We start from the raw sequence: 24,297 nt of genomic DNA on the forward strand, positions 1-24,297 counted from the left end.
ACAAACTTAATATAAACTATTTCAGTCCCTCTTAACATGTATGACACTGACTCAAAATACTTTTATACCATTTTTTCAAGTATTGCACAATATACGTACAAAATTAATATTTACGATTATATTTTCTTCCATAATATATAGCAAAAATCTTTAGACCTTTAACAGAAAATACATTTTTTTGAAAAATCAAGTATTTGTACACTTTAATTCTGCCATTAAAGGAATATTTTGTACATAATTTTTAGAATAGTTGATATCTTTAAGATGGATATTTTACAATTTCAGTAAAAAAAAATACAACATGAAGCTGCTGTTGTCCCAGATCACTGAAGTAAAAAGATATAAATGCAATACCATGTCATAGAAACTATATATATATATATATATATATATATATATATATATATATATCCTCTGATATTTTACAAATTTTGTACTAAATTAAATTGCACAATTAGAAAAGACCAATAAACCCACTTATTAGTGGTAATTTTTTATTAAAAAAAAAATCAGCCGTGTCCTTGCTATATCTTACATATTGTAAGAGGCCATATCTGAGAGTATACTTTAAAATATACAGTCAGTATAAAATAACTTTGTGCTTGGTTGGCAAATGAAAAACGATTCATGTTTTATTTTTGTAACCAAGCCTGAATGTATCCTTACTATAAGCTTAAAAAAAAATCTCAAGGAGGTGCAAAAACAGTCCTCTTGCGCCCGTGCATTTTAACTGGTACGACACACTTTTTTGTTTTCTTAGTTAGCCATAACAGGCTGGAATTGCTGGTTAGAATACTGTACCTTATTTAAGCTAAATTTCAAGCCACCTACAAAAGACTTCTCGTTGAGGTCACCATAGGCCTCAAGTACATCAAAGGCATTACTGTACTGAAGTTAAGGGGGCTGTCACCTGGGAACATTCCATTAGTACTGCCACCTTGACCCTGAATATTAGGAAAAATAAATTCCTTGGCATTAGGAGAAAGAGCAGAGGTTTTCTGCTGTTGCTGCTGCTGTGGTGGCGGCAGTGGCTGGGATGGCTGCTGCTGCTGCTGTGGCTGCTGCTGGCTACCCAGGCCCAGCCCGTACAGAGAGTGCATTGAGGAAGAGATGGCTTTCTGCTTCAAGATGTCATTCACATTCAGGCCGTGGTTGATAGCAGAAGTACGAGCAACCTTGTTGCTCCGGCCACTATTCTTCATTTTGGTAGAGCCGAACTTGGTGGCAGCAAAAGTGGCAGTGGTAAAGGTTAAAGGCTGAGTGGACCAGGGCATGAAGGTAGGGCTTATAGCAGCAGAGTGTCCAAAGGGAGGCGATGGAGAGCTGGACACTGAAGAGGCTGGGTCACTTAGGGGCATAAAAACCTGGGCCTCTGGGTTAAAGCTGTTTTTGATTTCCTTATCCAACTCACAACCATTTTCATTATTATCATCCACATAAAGCACCTTCACTGGTCCCTTTTCACCAATTTGGTAGGAAACCTCAAATGGGTCGATCCAAACACTAAGATCCTCTGGCAGATTGCTACGAACATCGTCAATATCCAAACCACTCTCTTTGGATGCTTGTTCAATCACTGGATCCACTTTCTCCCCTACATGTATACATCTAAACCCTGATCCTTTGTAAGGCTTTTCAGGATACCAGTGCCCTTCATATTTCTTCTTAAGAAGTCTTTCAAGCTCTTCACCAAAAATGTTGACACGTCTCCTGGGAAGCTTATTGTACAAATATGAAATAATAAAATTCAGTGCTACTTGGATTTCAAGCTGCATAGCTGCTATGCCACAGAGTTAGGTTTGTTTCAACTCCTTCACCAAAAAAAAAAAAAAGAAAGAAAAGAAAGAAAGAAAAAGAAAAAAGGAAAGAAAAGTTCAGTTTGTGGCAAAGAAACAAATTCTCATTCAAAGTGCTGGTATTATAGATTATCCTTCACCTTGAGTGGTCTTGTTCGGGCTGCATCCGCCACAGACCCACGGCTGGGCTGCGGAGAAGGGGAGGCAGGGCGGGGGCACGAGAGGGTCGGGAGCGCCGAGCTGGCAGGGTGCAAGGCGTCGTCGCTGCCGCTGGACGGGGAACGGAGGCCTCTGGCGGGCCTTAGGAGATCGCCCTTCCTGGCTCGGGGTGGCGAGGATCACCGTCAGGTGAGCGCGCTGACTTCACACAGCCCGATGCCCTGGACCCACGTCCCGGACCCGCGTCCCGGTACTCGCCCACTCCTCGCTGGGCCAGAGCTTCGCTCCTTCTGCCGCGGTGCGCGCCCCGCCTCTCGTTTTATATTCTCCTCCCTGCCCCCCATCCCCTCCGTGGGGGTGTGCGCGCCCGTTTTGTGTTCATTTTTGATGATCATTGGCAGGCATTTGTTTTCTATTTCCTAGGTTTGTCTGTGAGTCTATGCATAAAGATTCTCAGCGTGAATGCAAGTTTCATGAGCAAACACAAAAATTATAGGGAGATTTAGTACAGGAAAAAGCCAGACTTGAGCCATGTATCCATGAGGATCTAGTAAGGAAGATGTTCCCACATTCTCTTGCCCTATCAGGTGTGGGCAACTGCTCTTCGGAGAGGGTTTCGTCTGTATAACGAGATATATGAGATTATCAATTTATAAAATGAACAGGTTTATTTTAGCTTAGTTGCAGAGATTCCAATCTAGATCAGGCAGACCCATTGCTATTAGGCCTCCTGTGGGGGTGCAGGATGTAAATGGTGAAGAGCACATGGCAGACCACACCAGTTCACCTCAAGCTCAGGAAGAGAAAAAGAGGAAGGGGTGTTCCCTAATCCCTGTTGGGATCACACCACCAATGGCCAAAAGACCAAGACTCCACCTCCCATAAATTCCATCACCTCCCAATAACACCACCCTGGGGACCAAGCCTTTAACACATGGGCTTTGAGAGATATTCAAGATCCAAACTATTAGCAGGCTTGGTAACACACACCTGTAATCCTGGTGGCTCCAGAGGCTGGAACAGGAGGATTGACAATTCTAGGCCAGCCTCAACAATTTAGTGAGGCTCTAAATAACTTAGTGAGACCCTGTCTCAAAGTAAAAAATAAAAAGAGCTGGACATAAAGCTCAGTGATAAAGTGTCCCTGGGTTCAGTCCCCCAGTATCAAAAAAAAAAAAAAATCCAAAATATAGAGGTCTATTTACATAGCAACTACAATGATCCTTTGTTTTCTTTTTTGTTCTTTTTTCTATTTTTCATTTATTTTTTATTATTTATATGTATTTTTATTTTTTGATACTGGGACTGAACCCAGGATGTCCCTTCAACCACTTAGCCACATCCCCAGCCCTTTTTAAAATATTTTATTTAGAGACAGGGTCTCTCTAAATTGCTTATGGCCTTGCTAAGTTGCTGAGGCTGGCTTTAAACTCACTGAACTCCTGCCTCAGCCTCCTGAGCCACTGGGATTACAGGTGTGTGCTACTATGCCTGGCTTTTTATTTTTTATTTTTGTTTTGACTGTCTTTTTTCTCTGAGGAAACAAGATTTTATTGGGGTTGGGGATGTAGCTCAGTGATAGAGCACTTGGCTGGTATGTGGGAGAATCTGAGTTTGATCCCCAGCACCTCAAAAAAGAAAAAGAAAACTTTTTATGGCATGATCTGATGTTGAATGGGAAACATTGGTTACAATATCCAGGCCTAATTCATGATCTCCTGTAACATAGTTAATTATGGCCCACACAAAATTTGAGTGTGTGTGTTGCACTGAATTGGAAAAATGAGGGTTTTTGTTTTTGTTTTCTTCGTACTGGGGATATAACCCAGGGGCAATTTGTCACTGAACTATATCCCAAACCGGGCTGGGGATGTGGCTCAAGCGGTAGCGTGCTCGCCTGGCATGCGCATGGCCGGGGTTCAATCCTCAGCATCACATACAAAAAAAAACCAAAGATGTTGTGTCCGCCGATAACTAAAAAATAAATACATTAAAATTCTCTCTCTCTCTCTCCCTCTCTCCCTCTCTCTTAAAAAAAAAAAAAACACACAACACTATATCCAAACCATTTTATTTTGAGACAGAGTCTCACTAAATTGCTTAGGGCTTTGCTAAGTTGCTGGAGCTAACCTTAAATTTTCAATCTTCCTACCTCAGCTTCCTGAGTTACTGGGATTACTTGTGTGCACCACTGTGCCTGGCTTCAAAATGGAGATGTTAATTTGAAAGGTAATACATTTTGAGGTACATTATAAATAATTATCCCTCAGCATTCAAGGAGGATTGGTTGCAGGATCCCCTGCTGATACCAAAATCTGCAGAGCTCAAGTTGCTTTAAAAACAGGCATAGTATTTGGAGTTTCCTTATTTTTTTTTTCAGTACTGGGGATCAAACCCAGGCATGCTTTATCACTTTATCACTGAAGTACAATCTCAGCCCTCTTTATTTCTTATTTTGAGACAGGGTCTTAGTAGGGTTCCCAGGCTGGCATTTAACTTGCAATCTTCCTGCCTCAGACTCCCAAATTGCTGGAATTACAGGTATTAATCACCTTTTCCAACAAAACAGTATAATATTGTCATATAACCTATCCATAGCCTCCTGTAAAGTTTAAATAACAATATTATGTAAATAGTTACTATACTACATTATTTAGGAAATAAATTATAAAAAAAAATCTGTTCACATTCAGCACCAATGCAGGGTTTCATTCATTCATTCATTCATTCATTTCAGGGATAGAACCCAGGGTAGCTCAACCACTAAGCCATATCCCCAGCTCTTTTTAAATTTTTTTTTTTATTTTAAGACAGGGTCTCACCAAATTGCTCAGGGGCTTGTTAAATTGCTAAAGCTGGTTTTTAAATGTGTGATCCCCCTGGATTGCTGGTATAAGTGTGCACCAACACACCAACACAAATGCATTAAAAAAAAAAAACCTGTTCAGGGACTAGGGATGTGGCTTAATGGAAGTATGCCTGCCTGGCATGTGTGAGATCCTGGGTTCAATGCCCAGCACCACAAAATACAAACACATTTTCAGCCTATAATTGGTTGAATCCATTTTTGTGGAACCAATGGATGTAGAAGGCTGCCTGTTCTATTACACAACAAATTGAGTGAAATTTTCATGATAAAGCAGTTTCAGTGGTGAAGAAATCTGTATTCTATAATTGGTTGCACTGCAATTGGAACAAGTGTCAGATTTATAAGAATGGAAGTCATAAAGATGAAGACCTACTGTGTGTTGTGCCTTTATAGATCTTACTAACAGTCCTAAAAGCTCATATGCAATGTTATTGTTAGCTTGGTTTTACAAATGAGAAAACTGAACCTTGCAGATGAAATAACATGCCCAGTGTGAAAGTGATAGAGTATTCACAGAAGTCTTTCCATTAGTTCTCTTTACTATATAATAAATTACTCCAGAACTAAGCAGCTTTAAACAACTCACATTTATTGTCTACAGTTCCTGATAGCTGGGTGCAGTGATGCTTGCCTGTAATCCCAGCAGCTAAAAAGGCTGAAGCAGGAGGGTCATGAGTTCAAAGCCAGGCTCAGCAAATTAATGAGGCCCTAAGCAACTCAGCAAGACCCTATCTCTAGATAAAATATTAAAAAGGGCTGGGGATGTGGCTCAGTGGCTAAGCACCCCTTGGGTTCAATCCCCAGTACAAAAACTAAAACAAACAAAAACTAAAACAAACAAAAACTATAGTTTCTATGCCTAAGGAGTCTGGCCAGAGATTAACTGGGTCCTCTGGCTCTGGATCTCACACAAGGTGGTCAGGAAGGTGCCAGCTGGGGCTTTGATCTCATCTGAAGACTTTACTGGTAAAAGATACAGATCCGGGGGGATAGTAGAGGATAGGAAGGGCAGGAAAATACAACATACACTAGTATTGCAGTATGTAAAAAAGTGGATGTGTAACCGATGTGATTCTGCAATCTGTATACGGGGTAAAAATGGGAGTTCATAATCCACTTGAATCAAATGTATGAAATATGATATGTCAAGAGCTTTGTAATGTTTTGAACAACTAATAATTTAAAAAAAAGGATACAGATCCAAGCTGACTCACAGGATTGCTGGACCAAAGGACTCTGTTCCTTGACACATGGGCCTCACCATGGGTCAGTCATAGCATGGCAGTTAGTGTCATCAGAAAAAGCCAACAAGAGGGCCAGAGAGGCTGGGAGTGGTGGTGCATGCCTATAATCCCAGTGGCTTGGGCAGTTGAGGCAAGAGGATCATGAGTTCAAAGCCAGACCTGGCAATTTAGTGAGGCCCTCAGCAATTTAGTAAGACCCTGTCTCAAAATAAAATTTTTGTTTTAGAAATGCTGGGGAGGGGGCTGGGGATGTGGTTCAAGCGGTAGCGTGCTCGCTTGGCATGCGTGCGGCCTGGGTTGGATCCTCAGCACCACATACAAAGATGTTGTGACCGCCAAAAATTAATAAATAAAAAATGTTAAAAATTCTCTCTCTCTCTCTCTCTTTTTTTTAAAAAAAATAAAAATGCTGGGGAGGGGTTGGGGATTGGCTCAAGTGGTAGAGCGCTCACCTAGCATGCATTAGGCACTGGGTTCGATTCTCAGCACCACATAAAAATAAAATATAGATATTGTGTCCACCTAAAAATTAATAAATAAATAAATATATTTTTAAAAAATGCTAGGGATATGCCTCAGTGGTTAAATGCCCCCGGGTTAAATCCCTGGTTCAAAAAAGGGGGGTGGGCAGAGAATGGCAGCAACAGGGAGAGAACACTAACATATCACAAGCCAGTATTTTGAAATCTAATCATGGAAGTGACATCCTGTAACTTTTACCACATTCCATTGATTAAAAGTTCGTCACTAGGTTCAGCCTACACTGAAGGGGAGGAAATTCCACAGGGTTGTGATTGTCAGAAGGTGGACTCATTGTGAGCGATTATAGCGGCTGCTGATTACAGTCCTCTTCCTGGCTCTACTGTTAAAGAATTTCTTCTTGTTCTTAGGAAAGAATAGATAATGATTAGGTGGGCGCTATTGGTGCACACCAGTAATCACAGGGATTTGGGAGGCTAAGGCAGGAGCATTGCAACTCTGTAACCAGCCTCAGCAAATTAGCTAGACCTTGTCTCAAAATAAAAAACAAAAAGGACTGAGGATGTGGCTCAATGTTAAAGAAGAGATTGTGATTAGTAGGTATACTGAAGAACTTCAGAGGTTAATAAATTTTAAAATTTATAAAACAGACCATAGCTTTTTTGTTTTGTATTGGAAATTTAACCCAGGGGTGCTCTACTATGAAGCTACATACCCAGCCCCTGTTTTAAAAATATTTTTAGTTGTAAATGGATATTTTATTTATTTATTTATTTTTATGTGGTGCTGAGGATCAAACCCAGTGACTGACACATGCTAGGCAAGCACTCTACCACTGAGCTACAACCCCAGCCCACTTTTTATTTTTTTAAATGTTTTTAGTTGTAGATGGACACAATACCTTTATTTTGTTTATTTAGTTTTTTTTTATGTGATTCTAGGGATTGAACCCAATACTTCATGCATGCTAGGTAAGCATCTTACCACTGAGCTACAACCCCAGCCTTTTTTTTTTTTATTTTGAGACAGGATCTCATTAAGTTGCTAGGGCCTCAATAAGTTGCTGAGGCTGGCCTCAAACTTGCAATCCTCCTGCATCAGCCTCCCTAGTCTCTGGAATAACAGCCATATACCACTGCACTTGGCTAGAACATATATTTCTTAATTAATGAAAATCACTAATGAAGACAAATTATATATGTATACACATACATATATATAGTTATCATAGAAAAAGTAAAATATGTGATGGGTAATTTTATCAAAAGTCATGCATGCCCTGTCTTGAGAGGTACAGGCTGGAGGATCACAAGTTTGAGGCCAGTCTGGGCAACTTAGTGAGACCCTGTATCAAAATTTTAAAAAATTGGGCTGGGGATGTGGCTCAAGCGGTAGCGCGCTCGCCTGGCATGCATGCGGCCAGGGTTTGATCCTCAGCACCACATACAAACAAAGATGTTGTGTCCGCCAAAAACTAAAAAAAAAAAAAATAAATATTAAAAAATTCTCTCTCTTTAAAAAAAATTAAAAAAAAAATAAGTGGGCTGATGATGAGCTCAGTTGTAGAGCACCTGTTGGTTGAATCCCTAGTACAACAACAACAAAAAATCAAAATAAAAATATTACGTGCCCAAAAGTACACAGCAAGCATCATACTGCATAGAAGAATTTTAGATCCAATTCCTTTAAAACTAAGAAGAAGGATACCCAGTCACTACTGCTAACTGATAAGCCTTAGCAAGATGGCCAATAACTGAAGTTAGCAAAATGGCCAGTAATTGTAGTAACTTTCTACACTAACAATAGCAAACAATAAATTTCTTCATATATAACACCTACAGGTTCTGCTCCCCTGGTTGAAACCTGATGATACACAGGGTAAGGAGAGATGTGTAGTCCATAGTCCCAGTTACTAGGGAAGCTGATGCAGGAAGATTGCTTTAGCTCAAGTTTTCAAGAGCAGCATGGGCAATAGAAAGACAATGTCTTCAAAATTATAAATAAATAAGAGGGGCTGGGATTATGGCTTGCCTAGCACAGGCGGGATCGGGGTTTGAGCCTTAGCACCACATAAAAATAAAGGCTTTGTGTTATGTCCATCTACACCTAAAAAAATTAAAATAAATAAATAAATAAGAAAGATACAAGATGTGGGGAAAAACCAGTTTTTTTCCTGCTCTCAACCATCCAACACAACACTCTTATACCAATTTATGTGGGGATTGTTAAGCAATCATTTCTGCCATTGACACCAGCTGGGTGTCCTCTGGTTAATTTCATTGTGACTCTACTGTAGATACCTTTAGATTCCACAGGTTGAGGATTCAGTCTCACAAGACTGATGGCTACTTAAGATCCTAAAGAACAGGTTATGATCTGTGCTGCTTAAAAACCACCTTTTATTTGAATCATGACCCATTCCTTTGGTTCAGTTAACTTGCTTGAGCAGCACAGGAGCTGCTCAAGAAATACTTATGTTTAATCATTTATTACCAAGGATTTTATAACCAGCCAGATAATAGAGATGCATATAAAATATGAGAGAAGGGGTGTGTCACCCTCCTGAAACCCCACATGTCCACTTGCCATCTGTGGAGAAGCATCCAGGACCAAGTACTTTTGAGTTATTTTTAAAATTTTTGTTGTCGCTGTAGATGGACAGCGTGCCTTTATTATATATGTTTGTTCTTATATGGTGCTAAGGATTGAACCCAGTGCCTCACACATGCTAAGCAAGTGCTCTGCCACAGAGCTACAGCCCCAGCTCACATTTGAGTTTGAATGGAAGCTTCATTACATAGTCAGGATTTATTAAATTACTAGCCATTGGTGTTCAATTTAACCTTCGGCTCCTCTCCCTAAACTGGAGGGAGGTCAAGGGCAGGATTAAAGTTCTAACCCTCTAATAAGTTTGGATCCCCTGGCAACAAGCCCCCACCCTAAGGCTGTCTGGGATTCCCTAAGTACCCATCATCTCATTATCATATAAAGGCACTTATCACTTATCACCACCAAAAGAAAGAAATTCCAAGGAGTGTGTGCCTAAAAATGGCTAAATATTTATAATATTTGTTTCACAATGTCACACAAGATAATAAAAGCAGCATGGTATTGCTACAGAAAAGGGCCAGTGAAAGAGTAGGGAGGTCGGTGTAAGACCCCTGCATGGACTGAAACCAAACGTGCATAAATGACAGCACAGATCAATGAGTAAAGCATATACTTTTCAGTAGATGGTGTGGGAAAGTGGCATGAACTGAAATAAAATACTAGGTTCATACATTATACCACCAACCACAGTAGATTCTGAATGGATTGAAGACCTAAATGACAAAGATGAAATTGATGGAAAGAAATGTAGGAAAATATAATGTAGGAGAGGAAACAAGTCTTCAAGAAAATGTTAAAAGTGCCATGGTGTAGTGGTACAATCCCCGCTACTCAGGGGGCAGAGGCAGGAGGATTGCAAGTTCAGGGCCAGTCTCAGCAACCTAGCAAAATTTAAAAAATGAAAAGTCTTGAGGATATAGTTCAGTGACAGAGCACCCTGAGTTCAATTCCCAGTAGTCCAAATAAAAATAATAATAATTTCTAGTATTCTTACTGTATGTAGCTCACTGATTGATAGAGTGCTTACTAAGCATGCAGGAAGACCTGGGGTCCATCCCCAGCAATGCAAACACACAAACACCACAAAAAATCTACTTAACAAAGCAAAATTGTAGGCAAATTTTAAAACCAGATTTCAAAATGGAAGATATTATTTGGGCTGGGGATGTGGCTCAAGCGGTAGCGCGATCGCCTGGCATGCGTGCGGCCCGGGTTCGATCCTCAGCACCACATACCAACAAAGATGTTGTGTCCGCCAAGAACTAAAAAATAAATATTAAAAATTCTCTCTCTCTCTCTCTCTCTCTCTCTCTCTCTCTCTCTCTCTCTACTCTCTCTTTAAAAAAAAATGGAAGATATTAAAAGTATATAAAGCTATGGAGATATTCATATTTCAAAATTTCAAGGAATTCTTGAAAATCAATTTTTTCTTTTTTGTTTTTTCTGTCTTTCTTGGTACTAGGAATTAAACCTATGGGTGCTTAACCCCTGAGTCACAGCCCTTTTTTTATTTTTTTATTTTAAGACAGGGTCTCGGACTGGGGTTGTGGTTCAGGGATAGAGAGCTCAACTAGCACGTGTAAGCCCTGGGTTCGATCCTCAGTACCATATAAAAACAAAACAGGTATTGTGTCCAACTACAACCAAAAATAAATATTAAAAAAAGACAGGGTCTCACTAAATTGATTAGGGTCTTGCTAAGTTGCTGAGGCTGGTTTCAAACTTGCAATCCTCCTGCCTCAGCCTCCCAAGTTACTGGGATTACAGATGTACACCACTGTGCCCAGCATAAAAGACAGTAATCTCAAAAGAAAAATGATCATGGGATATGACAGAAGATAAAACCAAAAGAAGATGGCCTGGGGGTATAGCTCAGTGGTAGAGCACTTACCTAACATGTAGGAGGCCCTGAGATCCATCCCTAATTAAAAAAAAGAAAGAAAGAAAGGAAATAAGAGAAACTTCAAAAGCCAAGCAAGTGCATGAAAAGATGACTGAATTCAATAATCAGAGAAATGTCAGTTAAACTGAGGGACCAATTAACACCTATTTGACTGTTAAACCTATGGGGCCTGGGTTGTGGCTCAGTGAGAGAGCTTGCGTAGCATGCATGAGGCACTGGGTTCAATCCCTGGCACCACATAAAAATAAAAAACAAATAAAGGTATTGTGTCCATCTATAACTAAAAAGAATACTTAAAAAAAAACTATGAAAGCTAGAAAATGCTGGGCAAGGTGTTGCACATCTGTAATCCTAACAGCTCTGGAGGCTGAGGAAGAAGGATTGAGAGTTCAAAGCCAGCCTCAGCAATTTAGCAGGGCCTTAAGCATCTGTCTCTAAATAAAATATTAAAAAGGGCTGGGGATGTTGCTCAGTGTTTAAGCGCTCCTGGGTTCAATCCCCCAAATCCCTGGTACAAAAAAAAGGCACAGAAAAATGCTCAGGGAGGGTCAATAGAGACCAAGGCCTGGGAATAGGAATGTAAACTGAAAGGGTCCCTCTAGAACAATAACATGATGTCCTTCACCAAGTGGAGGATTCAATACCCTCTGACTCCACTGGTTTGCTTCTGGGTGTACATCCCAAAGCACAATTCCTAGGGGTCCATCAAAGAGCAGTCTGTAGTGGTACAAAGAATTAGAGGCAGCCAGGGCAATCATCTATAAAGATAGGATAGTGCCAAAGGGCAAAATTGCAAAATATTTTTTTTGGTACTGGGGATTGAATTCAGGGTGCTTTACCACTGAGCCACATACCAAGCCCTTTTTACTTCTATTTATTTACTTACTTTTTGGTACTAGGGATTGAACCAAGGGGCGCTCAACGAACTGGCCATGTCCCAGCTCTTTTTATTTTTTCTTTCTAGACAGGGTTTTACTAAATTGCTTAGGGCCTCACTAAATTGCTGAGACTGGCTTTGAATCTGGAGTCCTCCTGCCTCAGCCTCCTTGAATAGCCCTTTTTATTTTTAATTGAGACAGGTCTTACTAAATTGCTTAGGGCCTAATTTGCTGAGGCTGACCTTGATCTTGTGATCATCCTGTCTTAGCCTCCCCAGTTACTGGGATTACAGGCACGTGCCATGGCATCCAGTGAAAATCTGTGTGTTGGTGGTACTAGGGATTGAACCCAGAGATGCTCTACCACTGAGTGACAATGCCAGCCTTTTTTATTTTATTTATTTTGGTACTGAGGTTTGAACCCAGGGACATTTAACCACTAAGCCACATCCCTAGCCCCTTGCTAAATTGCTGGGCCTTGCTAATTTGATGAGGCTGGCTTTAAACTTGAAATCCTCCTGCCTCAGCCTCCTGAGTTGCTTAGATTACAGGCATGCACCACCACTCCTGGTCTAATTTCTTTTTGAAACATTTATTTTTTTAGTTGTAGGTGGACACATACCTTTATTTTATGTGGTGCTGAGAATCAAACCCACTGCCTCACGCATTCTATGCAAGTGCTCCAACTCTGAGCCACACCCCAGCCCTTCCTATGCCTGGTCTAATTTATTGTTCATTCTGAGATAAAGTCACACTAAATTGCCCAGGCTAGCTTTGAACTTAAAATCCTCCTGTCTCAGCCTCCCAAGTTTTGTGATTATAGGAGTGTATCACCTTGCCCAGATCCATTTAAAATTTGTAATTGGCTTTAATTGTGACTCTAGAATTGGGTAATACTTTTTTTCATAAAAGCATAATTGTTCCAATGAGCTAAAGAAAGAAGGCTGGTTTATAGGTACAGAAAGGCTGAAGAAAGCTGAAACAAACAAACAAAAAATCAGATTGTTCATTTCAAAGTTACTTTTCTTGTACAGCAGGGACAGGGAGAAAGAACAGTGGAAAAATAACTGATTGGATTTGGGCCCAGTGGTGTACGCCTAAAATTCCAGCACTAGGGAGGATAAGGCAGGAAGACTGCAAAATCAAGGTCAGCCTCAGTAACTTTGTGAGGCCCTAAGTATCTTAGTGAGATCCTGTCTCAAAATTAAAAGCTAAAAAGGGCTGGGGATGTGCTTCAGTGGTAAATCGCCTCTGGGTTGAATCCCAAGTACCAAAAAAAAAAATTGGATATCAGGTTACTTTAGATTAATTTTTTGTGGAAGGATTAAGGCAAGTTGAAACTAAACTTTAAATCTGATCTACAAGAAATCAGGATCACAGAGATAAAAGCCAAATTTCTCAAAAAGGCTACTTTCAATTGGCATGATAATGTAATTCCCTCTGCCTTAATCTTTATACACAGAAAAAAGTAACCTAAGGCCTAGGGATATAGATCAATGGCAGAGCACTTGCCTAAGTCACCTGGGGCCCTGGGTTCCTTCCCCAGCACCACAAGACAAAACAAAATGAAAAAAAAAAAAACTTTCACTAGTTAATGGCATAAATGGGGTTGAGAATGTAGTTAGGTTGTGGAGCACTTGCCTAGCGAGCACAGGGCCCCGGGTTCCATCTGCAACTGTAAAGACAATAAAGCCACTCCCAAGGCAAGGGCCTGAGGGCAAAGACCTCTTGAGCCCAAACACCATCCAATGGTCCACCCTCAAATGCCATTAATATATGAATTTGGAGATTAAAATTCCAATACATGAATTTGAGGAACACATTCAAACAATAACAATACCCAAAGATTCTAATATTTGGAAATCAATCGTATACAAATGGAGGGATAGCCAGAGATGGAGAACATGAGGAGAGTAAGGGGGGGGGGAACTGTGGATGCACTGGAATGTCCCAGGAGAGGGCAGAGAAGTGACTGCTGCTTTGGCAAGATTGTTACTCATCAGTGATTTGGTTAACAGCAGTCTCAGTGACAGAGGCCAAACTGAATTAAGTTAAATATGGTCTAGGACATGAGGAAGTAGACATTGAAGGAAGCCAGAAGATTGGCTTTGCTGAGGAGTCAAATGCCTAGGAGGGTATATGGGGTCAAAGTGCACAGGTAAACATTTCCATGGCTGTTAATGATACATGAGCTGAAACAACCTAGATGTCCATCAATGAGGGAACAGCTGAACAAAACTATATTTATAACATGGAATATCATGAGCCAGTTAAAAAGATGAATTAAACAGATGTTCTTATAATTAATCAGGCATCAAAACAATACTTCAGGGGATGGGAATGAAACTCGGTGATAGAATGATTGCTTAGCACATGCATTGACCTGTGTTCCATCTCCAGTCCCACCAAAAAACAACAAATAAAATACTTTCAGAGAAAGAGTAGGGTGAGCATGGTGGTGAATGCCTGTAACTCCAGCTCCTGGGGAGGCTGAGGCAAGAGGATCACAATTCAAGGCCAACCTGGGAAATTTACCAAGACCATCTCCAAATTTTACACACACACACACATATCTGGGAATGTAGATCAGTGATGGAGCAACCCTGGGTTCAATCCCCAGTACCAGGGGGAAAAAAAAGGTATATTGCATTAGTGTTAGTATTCTGATTGTAACAATTTATATTTCTCAAAATTGTATGAAACCATTCTTGTCTCAAAATTTTTTAAGAAATACTTCCATGGGCTGAGATATAGCTCAGATGGTAGAGTGCTTGCCTCGCATGCACTAGGCCCTGGGTTCAATTCCCAGCACCACACACACACCAAAAAAAAAAAAAAAAAAAAAAGAAAAGAAATACTTCCAGCATGCACATAATTTGGAAGCCTTTTGGTTTCTACAGTAAGCATTCATACCTTTTATCGTCAAAAAACTATTTCTCATTTTGTAAATAAAACAGGACCAGAGGTGCAGTGAGGAGAGTATAATTCCATCCCTGAGTTTCCTTGACCAAAGAGATAAAGGCTTAACTTTCAAGGTCTCTAAGTCCGCCTGTGCCCCAAGCCTTTCAAGCCACCTCCCTAAGTCTGAGACCACTCCTAAGACAAACAGCCGGAAGCTACTCTAGCCCAACTCGGAGGACCACGTCTTGTTCGCCTGGAAGGTTAAAAGCCTCTGGCTATTTATGGGTTAAAGAGTTGCTTGCTGGGCCCATTTCCGCCTAGCAAAGGGAAGGCCCTCTCTTCCCAACCCCTTCCTGGTTCCCACGCCCTCGGGCAACCTTGCCCTTGGGTATCCTCTGTCCCCATAGCCGACCTTCCTCTGCTCCCTTAGCCCTCCATGGAGGACCCTGGTATCACTCGGGATGCTCGAAAGACCCGCAAACCGGACGAGAAGGGTTGTGCGATCGAGTTGTCTGGCCAGGAAGTCACTTCCGGTCGCAGACTCCCTCCCCCGGAAGCAGGGCCTGATGTAAACACCTGAGCTGGGCACCAAGGCCCGGGAGGTCAGAAAGCCGGGCCGCGGGCGGCACCGACAGCGAGGCCTGGGGTCAGGAACGCACTGAAGTCAGGTCGGTGAAGGCGGTGGGAAACTGGAGCACATCCCAGAGCTAATCGGGGTCACGGGGGGTGGGGTCTTGAGGAGGGTTCTTAGTAGGTTAGGGATCTGGGCCAGGGGTCTTAAAGTGAGTGCTGGTGTTGCAAGGGGTATGAGAGGAGTCTTAGAAGAGGCCTGAGGCATCCCGTGTAGGATTCTTGGGTGGTGCTGGTACTTGGAATGGATGGAAGTCCAAAAAAGGGGTCTTGGAAGGAGGAGCTATCAAAAGTATAGGTCTTGGGGGAGTGAGGCTGTCAGATGGAGGGAGGGAAAGGTAGGAGACTTTAGAAGATGGGCAGGGGAGTGTATCTAGGTAGAGGTCTTGAGGGAGATTGGATTTGAAGGGAGGATGGGGGCTCTTTAGGGCAGGAATCTTGGGAGGGGGGGAACCAGAACAGGCTTTTTTACAAGGTTAAGGTTTTCTTAGGAAGGGGTTTTGGGTGGTGTGTCCTGGGAACAGGTTTTTAGGGTTAGCTGTTCCCTGGAGCAGGGTCTTGGTGAGAAGATAGAGGGTTTAGAGAAGCACTATTAGGGGGATAGGGTGCCTGACGGTGGATCTAAGCCAGTTCAAGTAGGAGCCAGGGACAGCAGAGCACAAGAAATCAGATGTTCCAGGAGTGGAAGATTGAAAGTGATACAGGAATACTGAAGTAGGGTCTTCAGGTCATAATGGGATCCAGGGGAAAGTCTAAGCTGGCCTTGGTAGGCAGAGTTTGCAAGGTGTGAGAAGGAGTTGGGGAAGGTCTGTGAGGGAGAAAATTGTGAGAAGATTCAGATATATGAATGAGTTGCGGTAGAGTAGGAAGGGCATGAGGGAAGTTCCTGTGGGTGGTGGACCACACACTGCAGTCAGTCTCAGGAGGTGCAAGAATCAGTAAATGTATTTGACCCCTTTTCCCCTATATACTGACAGTCAGAGTTGGGTGCTGTATGCATGGGTGAAGATCAGAAATGGGTAAGCAGTGGTTTGAGGCCACCTTAAGATTGGCTGGAGGTAGGGAGGAGGTATCACTGGGGCGTCCCCTACCACATTACTTCCTGTCAAGTCAGTAAGGGTCAGTGTCTAAGGAGGAGGTACAAGGACTAAGTCAGTATAGGCCTGGGTCTGGGATTGTGAAAATATGTGTGAGACAAAATAGGGTTCCTGGCCATTCTGTTTGGGGACTTTGGAACTTAGAGCAGAGACTTTAGGACTCTCCTCCCATTTTATCTTCTCTGTAGTCTGGTCGAGAAGTTAGCAGAGTGGGGAGGAGAAGAAATCACTTAGGGACAGAAGTTCTAGGGTGTGGAGGGGAGATCCCAGGACCCTTGTCAACTCTATACTATTGTATCTAGGGGTACAATCCTGAACCATGACTCAGCAGCCTCTTCGAGGGGTGACCAGCCTACGTTTCAACCAAGACCAAAGTGAGTAATGCTTGTACCTATACCCTTGAGGGAGGGGAGGAGAGAAGGGTCAGAGGTGGGCCATAGGCCTAAGCTCCCCTCTCCAGGCGTTCTGGATTCCTTCCATCCCCAGGCTGTTTTTGCTGTGCCATGGAGACAGGTGTGCGCATCTACAATGTGGAACCACTGATGGAGAAGGGGCATTTGGGTGAGCCACTTAGTGGGGGAGGGGTGGTGGGCAGAAGGCTGGGCATTGGCACCTACCTCCACTGACATCCTGGTCCCTGTTCAGACCACGAGCAGGTGGGCAGCATGGGCCTGGTAGAGATGCTGCACCGTTCCAACCTGCTGGCCCTGGTGGGCGGTGGTGGCAGCCCCAAGTTCTCAGAGATCTCAGGTAAGTGCCCTCATCCTGCCCTTGACCCAGATTCCTCGGATTCCTGGCCTCCCACAGGAACCTGGGAAGCACTAGCAGATGAAGATGTCAGAGCACCTCAGATTCCCATAGTGAGGCCCACAGTTTGGAAGTTTGAGAAGCTTGATTTTTGTTTTCATTTTTAAAACACTTATTGGGGCTTAGGGTATAGCTCAGTGGTACAGTACATGCCTGAGATGCACAAGGCCCTGGGTTCAATCCCAAACACAACAAACACACTTAACCCAGTGCCCTCTGTGTGCCATGTTCTTACCTATGGAACACTTACTGTGAGCCTGACACTGTCCTAAGCACTTCATCTGTATTGACTCATTTAATCCTCACAGTAACTCTGGCAGGAAGTATCATGATTCTTCCCCCTCCTATTTTTACAGTGCTAGGGAGAGAACCTATGACTGTCACATTTTAAGCCACACATTTTTATCAACGAGGAAACTGAGGCCCAATGAGGTTGACTTGCCCAAGATCACACAATCAATAGTTTTTTCACACCTTGGTGTTGTCTTTCAAACACCTCCGTGGCTTGAGCCTTAAGTGCCATCTTGTTTTAGGGTATTTTCTTGTCAATCCCACCACAGCATGGGAAGAATTGTCCTAGGTGAGTCACAGAGCCCTAGGATTCCTCACAGAAATCTCTGAGGGGTATGGACTGAGACCCTGGAGGTAGATATGGTTGCTGAGGGAAAGTTATAAGCCTGGGTATGAGCCCCTTCTTGGTTGTTTATGGGCTGTAAGGTCCCTGGTCAGACAAAACCCCTTCAAACCCTAATTTCTTCATCACCAAACAAGCATAATAGTTCTAGAACCTAGTCCCTCAGGGACCTTGCCCACAGTGATCATGCTATGCAAAGCTCACATTGGGGGTTTAGTGAAAGGCCAAGGGAGTGGGGTAAGGTTCAATGGAGAGAAGGGGTGGGTCCTGTGTCACCAGGGCTGCCCCTCACCCTAAACCTTGGCCCCACCAACCCATCCACCTGCCCAGCAGTGCTGATCTGGGATGATGCCCGGGAGGGCAAGGACTCCAAGGACAAGCTGGTGCTGGAGTTCACCTTCACCAAGCCAGTGCTGGCTGTGCGCATGCGCCATGACAAGTGAGCCTGAGGAGGACTGGGGTGGAGGGCAGGAGGTCCCCAGAGCAAGTGAAAAAGTGAGTTCTATCTGGGCAGCCTGCCTTCCCTCCCCTCATGGCCATCCTGTGTTGTGTGATGCCCATAGGATTGTGATCGTGCTGAGGAACCGTATCTACGTGTACTCCTTTCCTGACAATCCCCGAAAGCTGTTTGAATTTGACACCAGAGACAACCCCAAGGGTGAGAGGACCCAGATATGCAGGTGTAAGGGTGTGAGCCCAGGAGCAGGACAGAGATAGGAGAAAAAGGAAGGGAGCACACACAAAGAATAGGAAGAGGGGTTGTGGCTCAGCAGTAGCACACTTGCCTGGCATGTGTGAGGCACTGGGTTTGATTCTCAGCACCACATATAAATAAATAAAATGAAGGTCTATCAACAATTTAAAAAATACTTTTAGAAAGTATCGCTATGGATTTATGAATTGTTATAATTAAAGTGTAATAATCTGTGATGTATTTTTAAAAATTAGGAAGAGAGGTCAGGCATGGTGGCTCATGTCTCTAATCCTAGCTACTCAGGATGCTAAGTTCACAGCCAGCCTGGTCAACTTAATGAGACCCTGAAAAGATTGGGGATATAGCTTAGTGGTAGAGCATCCCTGAGTTCAATCCCCAGTACCATGGGGAAAAGAACAGGGAGAAAGGCTTCATGCACAGAGATGCTCAAATGGGCTGAAGGGTGCAGTCTATTCATCCTTCTATTCCACTGTTCTCTCTCCCCACCTTCAGCACTGTCCCATCTCTAGATGCCTCAGATGAGAGCAGAAACACCTAGTGAAGATGTGGGTGGGTGTGTTAGGGATTCCTGGGCTTCTAGGCTGTCATAGAAGCATATTAGAAACCACAGCTGCTTGGGGGAGGATAGGAATCTGGTGGGGAATGCAGCTGAACAAAATTCTGCCACCACTCTCACTCTACCCCTAGTTTCTATAGATAACATGTACCCATTATGGAGATTTGAAGTTTGGCCCTTACCCAAATCTGCCCATTTCGAGAGACTGTACCCTCACCTTTCTCCTCTTCGCCTGCCCACCCTTCCTGCATACTCACACTCTAGGGCTCTGTGACCTCTGTCCCAGCCTGGAGAAGCAACTGCTTGTATTCCCAGGACACAAGTGTGGAAGTCTGCAACTTGTGGTGAGTTGTCCAGTGGGCAAGAATACAGGTGGGCTGGCTCTTCCTGTGGACTCTTGGCTTCTCCCCTCCATGCCACTCCAAGGCCAAGCAGCTCCCTCCTACCTCAGGATCTGGCAAGCACAAAGCCTGGCACCTCATCTGCTCCTTTCACCATCAATGCACATCAGAGTGATGTAGCCTGTGTGTCCCTGAACCAGCCAGGCACTGTAGTGGCCTCTGCCTCCCAGAAGGGCACCCTTATTCGCCTTTTTGACACCCAGTCCAAGGAAAAACTGGTGGAGCTGCGACGAGGCACTGACCCTGCAACCCTATACTGGTGAGCACAAGATATGTATGGTAGGGTGGTGACCCCATGACACACATTACATGTGCACTTGGCTGGTCTGTCTTCCAGCATTAACTTCAGCCACGACTCCTCCTTCCTCTGCGCTTCCAGTGATAAGGGCACTGTCCATATCTTTGCTCTCAAGGATACCCGCCTCAACCGACGCTCTGCGTGAGTACCCTCTGTCTCACCCTGTATCATCCCCACCCCCCTGCCCATGTACCTTACCTGGGCTTACCCAGTGCTGCCTACAGGCTGGCTCGTGTGGGCAAGGTGGGGCCTATGATTGGGCAATACGTGGACTCTCAGTGGAGCCTGGCGAGCTTTACTGTGCCTGCTGAGTCAGCATGCATCTGCGCCTTTGGTCGCAATACGTCCAAGAACGTCAATTCTGTAATTGGTGAGTGGAAAAAGCCCCTTGGTTTGGGGTACTGCATGGGCAAAGGTCTGCAGGTCGGACCAAGAAGAATTTGAGGGCCATCAGAAGCCTGAGGGAGCTGGAGTGTGTGGCTCAACACATCATCAGTAAGGGGTATGGCACTTGGGCAAAGGACTTGGAGGTAGACCCTAGACCATGGGACACCTGAGAAGGCTGCAGTGTGTGGCTGTGGCAGCCCCTAACCTTTTACCACCCCTCCCACCCACCCCCCCCAGCCATCTGCGTAGATGGAACCTTCCACAAATATGTCTTCACTCCTGATGGAAACTGCAACAGAGAGGCTTTCGACGTGTATCTTGACATCTGTGATGATGATGATTTTTAAGGACCCTGGAGGACGTGCTAGGAACCTGCAGTGACAGATGATAGAACTGAACCTTGAGGGTGGGGAAGTGCTGTGGAATTCACCAACCATCAAGCATTAATGGCCTGTGCCACTCTCCACTCAGCAGAGAGATGTCTAAATAAACAGCTCACTTCCTCCAAGCACTTTTTGATGATTGCCCCAAGGTCCAGTCCTCGGACTGGGAAGATTCCCTGGGGCTCCTCGCCTGGAAAAATTTGCCAAAGACTCAAGAGGGCGTGTCTTAATCCAACCTGGGGATTTAAAAAAGCTTTCTAGGAAAAGATGATCTTTGATGTAATGGATGTGAATAAAAGGCCCTTAAAGGCATTTACGGCTTGACTTCAGGGGTGGGGCTCTGAGTTGGCCAGAGAGGTGTGACCCTCTCTGGATCCTGACAGGAAGTGGAATCCTGCTCGGGTTCTTCTGAAAGTCCCTGCGGCCTTACATCTCCGGTCTTGCTACCGAGTGCTTGAGCCGCCATCCCCGCCCAGTAATGCTCCCAATCTCGATGCCCCGCCTAGGGACGGTTCAAAACTTGAAGAGTTACCAGAACCTCGTTGCGCGGCTGAGGCATCATTTCCCGGCAGCCTTTGCTGCCTTACTTGCCGGCAAATTATTTGCATTTCCGGTCACATGCGCATCTGCGCAGTATATCTATGTGGTTTGTTTTAGACTCCATTTCCCGGGGTGCCCCGCGCTGCCGCGGGGTATAACGGGTGTTGTAGTCCGGCCGCCCTCCGGGCTGGTCCAGCAACCCGCAGGATGTCGGAGGTGCGGCTGCCACCGCTACGCGCCCTAGACGACTTTGTTCTGGGATCAGCACGTCTGGCTGCTCCGGATCTATGCGACCCGCAGCGATGGTGCCACCGCGTCATCAACAACCTCCTCTACTATCAAACCAACTACCTTCTCTGCTTTGGCTTTGGTCTCGCTCTGGCTGGGTGAGGGCAACGGTTGGCTGGGGATGCCAGCAGGGCATAGAGGGTGGACCTCTTGGTCTTTGAGGACTGGGAGGGGGAAACCTAAGGAAATACTGAGGCAAGAAGGGTGAATATGGCAGAAGTGGAAGGCCTAAAGTACACGGAAGGAAGTGAATCCAGGTTATAAGGAAGGCCTGCGGGGGATGGATGGAGGGTCTGGAGGAAAGATCTAGGGAGGATGGAGAAGTGTGGAACTGAAGGGGAAAGTGGGCTTGGAGATGGACCTGAGATAAAGAGGTACCTGTTGGGGAAGTTGGTCCCAGAGGGAGGACCCAGGGTTGAAAAGCCTGAGATCAGAGGGATGGAGAATCTAAATAGAAGAGGGACTTAGGCAATTAAGAGTGCGGTTCTTAACTTGGAAGTTAAGCATGGGACTGAAGACCTGGAGTTCTAGCAATGATGATGGAGGAATCTACTGGGAAATGGGAGCTTGGAGGGTACATTTGATGTGGAGGACGCCTGGAAGGTGGTCCTGTAAAGACCCTGGGCCTAGGGAGAAAGAAATGTGTGACAGGATTTGAGGCCTGGATGTTGGATCTGCAGGGGCTCGGCTCAAATGGAGGATGTGGGGTGAGGTGAAGGTGGGGTTGCTGGAGAAGGATCCCTGCTCAGGAGTTGAGGGTAGAGTCAGAAGAAAGACCCAGGAAAGTGTTAGGAGCCCGGGGCATCTAGTGAGATGGGAAGACCAAAATCAGGGAACAGGAAATTCAGACTGTAGGATTGACACACAGGGAATGCGGGTCCATAGGAATCTGGTGGATGGACCTGTCGGGAACAGAGCTGGCATGAGTGTTTGCCGGGCTGGAGGGTCCAGAAACGGGGATCTACGCTCTTGGGGCCCAGGACCCAGGTGAGACTAGCTTAGTGCCCTTGTTCCCGCAGGTACGTGCGTCCGCTGCACACGCTCCTGAGTGCGCTTGCAGTGGTGGTGGCCCTCGGCGTGCTGGTGTGGGCGGCTGAGACCCGCGCAGCAGTACGCCGCTGCCGCCGCAGCCACCCAGCAGCCTGCTTGGCAGCAGTACTTGCCGTCGGTCTCCTCGTTCTCTGGGTCGCGGGTAGCGCTTGCACCTTCCTGATCAGCATCGCCGGGCCGATCCTTTGTGAGTCTTCACTACCCTGAAATGGCCGGGGAAATGGCCAGCGCGCTTAAGTCGGCAGGCCCGCCCTGTGCTGGTCCGTGGGCTGAGAGGGGGCTGGGAAGCAGACTAGAGAAGCAACACAAGGGCAGCAAGGCCTCTGTTAAATGCACCTTCTTTGGCGCTACTCCCCACTTAAGAGTACGCCTCTCTTATTACCACCTTCTTGGGCCTCCTGGTGTTAAGTGCCTTAAACTGGCCACGTCCCTGTTACCGGACTCCCTTCCTGGCCACGCCCCCATGTAAAGATAACTACTCCAGAGGCGTCCTTGCCACTCCACTTGATGATTGGCCTGCCAGTGAGCCAATTCCCTCCAGTGGGCCCTGACTGGCTGAAAAATAAGGGCCCTTCCCACTGACCCGACTCCTCTGGATACCGCCCACAGTGATCCTGGTGCATGCCTCGCTGCGCCTGCGCAACCTTAAAAACAAGATCGAGAACAAGATCGAGAGCATTGGTCTCAAGCGAACGCCAATGGGGCTGCTACTAGAGGCCCTGGGACAAGAGCAGGAGGCTGGATCCTAAGGGCCTGGAATCTGCACCCAAGGGCCTGGAGAACACCATCCCACCCCAGCCCATACCTGGGACCCAGAGCCCTTTCCCAGACTTTAAGATAGGAGCCTAGAGCCCCCTAGTCCAAACAAGACCTCTGTGAATGTGCCCCACATGCAAAATCAGAATTTCCTTGGATCCAAACCCCTATTATTTAGATACCAGAGACTTCTCCAGCCCCGAACTTGGGACCCAGAGCCACCCACATTCACCTCCAAAACTGGGGCTCGAGACCAGAGCATCCCTGACCAATCTCAAACTATGGACTCAAGAGATACCCCCCAACCCAAATTTGGGATTCACTGGTATTCCATTCTGGGATCCCATGCCCAGGGCAAGGAATTCTCAACACAAGATACCCGGACCAAGGCTTTTCTAGCCCCACCCCTGCTTTGAACCAGATTAAGGCATTGCCAAATCTTGACCCCCAAACCAAGTGTTCTCAGGCCTCACCTGGTTGGAGTCAGAATACCTGACTGTTGGATCCTTGGTCCCAGGTGATCCCCAACCCTCACAAGTCCCAGTAGCTTCCCTCCAGCTCTCCAGATTTGGCTCCTTTCCCCAACATTCCAGTGTCAAGGACCAAGGGGTGGAGAAGCCCCAGCAGGGAAGAGGATATTTGTATCAGTATTACTGCAACAATAAAGCTGTTGCATCTCTCAAGCCAGTTTGGCCTCCTGAGTGAAGTTCTTGTACCTTTCAATGGACAGGGTGGTCTGTTCTTCAATTCTGCTAGCCTCTACCTGATTAGGTCTCCCTGTCAAGTGTGTAGGATGAAGGGCTTAGGCCCTTTATCAAAACTTTTACCTCTGGATGATCAATAAAGCATGGGGAGGTTAAGGGAATAGAGTGTATACTATCACCATTTTGAATTACTAAGAATTCTTGTTTGAGC

At 45.0% G+C, this 24,297-nt stretch overlaps 2 protein-coding genes and 1 pseudogene across 4 annotated transcripts; 2 read left to right on the plus strand and 1 right to left on the minus strand.

Annotated features, from left to right (window-relative positions):
- On the minus strand, window positions 1–15,176 carry LOC308639312 (protein Tob1-like; annotated as a pseudogene). Its single transcript, XR_014024280.1, has 2 exons — window positions 14,853–15,176; window positions 1–2,575 (listed from the first exon to the last, which is right to left on the minus strand). The product of XR_014024280.1 is annotated as a protein Tob1-like (transcript).
- A 198-nt stretch (window positions 15,177–15,374) lies between these two features.
- On the plus strand, window positions 15,375–21,060 carry WDR45 (WD repeat domain 45). Of its 2 annotated transcripts, none has more exons than XM_081277517.1 (11): window positions 15,375–15,508; window positions 16,870–16,941; window positions 17,054–17,128; window positions 17,213–17,317; window positions 18,339–18,447; window positions 18,572–18,666; window positions 19,544–19,623; window positions 19,731–19,939; window positions 20,018–20,119; window positions 20,203–20,348; window positions 20,603–21,060. In XM_081277517.1, the coding sequence occupies exons 2-11, from the start codon at window positions 16,887–16,889 to the stop codon at window positions 20,710–20,712; spliced, it is 1,086 nt and encodes a 361-aa protein (XP_081133643.1). In that variant the 5' UTR covers window positions 15,375–15,508; window positions 16,870–16,886; the 3' UTR covers window positions 20,713–21,060. The 2 variants fall into 2 exon arrangements, with proteins under 2 accessions (XP_081133643.1, XP_081133644.1); XM_081277518.1 differs by having other exon boundaries at window positions 15,376–15,508; window positions 18,342–18,447.
- Window positions 21,061–21,443: 383 nt separating this feature from the next.
- On the plus strand, window positions 21,444–24,063 carry PRAF2 (PRA1 domain family member 2). Its single transcript, XM_081277520.1, has 3 exons — window positions 21,444–21,674; window positions 22,596–22,813; window positions 23,236–24,063. Exons 1-3 carry the CDS (start codon window positions 21,496–21,498, stop codon window positions 23,373–23,375), a joined length of 537 nt encoding a protein of 178 aa, XP_081133646.1. The 5' UTR covers window positions 21,444–21,495; the 3' UTR covers window positions 23,376–24,063.
- Window positions 24,064–24,297: the final 234 nt, after the last annotated feature.

This window comes from Spermophilus citellus (genome assembly GCF_964194105.1).
Source record: "Spermophilus citellus genome assembly, chromosome: X".
NCBI lineage: Eukaryota > Metazoa > Chordata > Mammalia > Rodentia > Sciuridae > Spermophilus > Spermophilus citellus.

What these genes read in the sequence shown, in the direction of transcription:
- WDR45 (XM_081277517.1), top strand. Translation starts at nt 16,887, where the DNA reads ATGACTCAGCAGCCTCTTCGAGGGGTGACCAGCCTACGTTTCAACCAA. An exon ending in GACCCTGCAACCCTATACTG is followed by an intron (nt 19,940 to 20,017) that starts GTGAGCACAAGA and finishes TCTGTCTTCCAG; the next exon opens with CATTAACTTCAGCCACGACT. An exon ending in CGCCTCAACCGACGCTCTGC is followed by an intron (nt 20,120 to 20,202) that starts GTGAGTACCCTC and finishes TGCTGCCTACAG; the next exon opens with GCTGGCTCGTGTGGGCAAGG.
- PRAF2 (XM_081277520.1), top strand. Translation starts at nt 21,496, where the DNA reads ATGTCGGAGGTGCGGCTGCCACCGCTACGCGCCCTAGACGACTTTGTT. An exon ending in TTTGGTCTCGCTCTGGCTGG is followed by an intron (nt 21,675 to 22,595) that starts GTGAGGGCAACG and finishes TTGTTCCCGCAG; the next exon opens with GTACGTGCGTCCGCTGCACA. An exon ending in CATCGCCGGGCCGATCCTTT is followed by an intron (nt 22,814 to 23,235) that starts GTGAGTCTTCAC and finishes TACCGCCCACAG; the next exon opens with TGATCCTGGTGCATGCCTCG.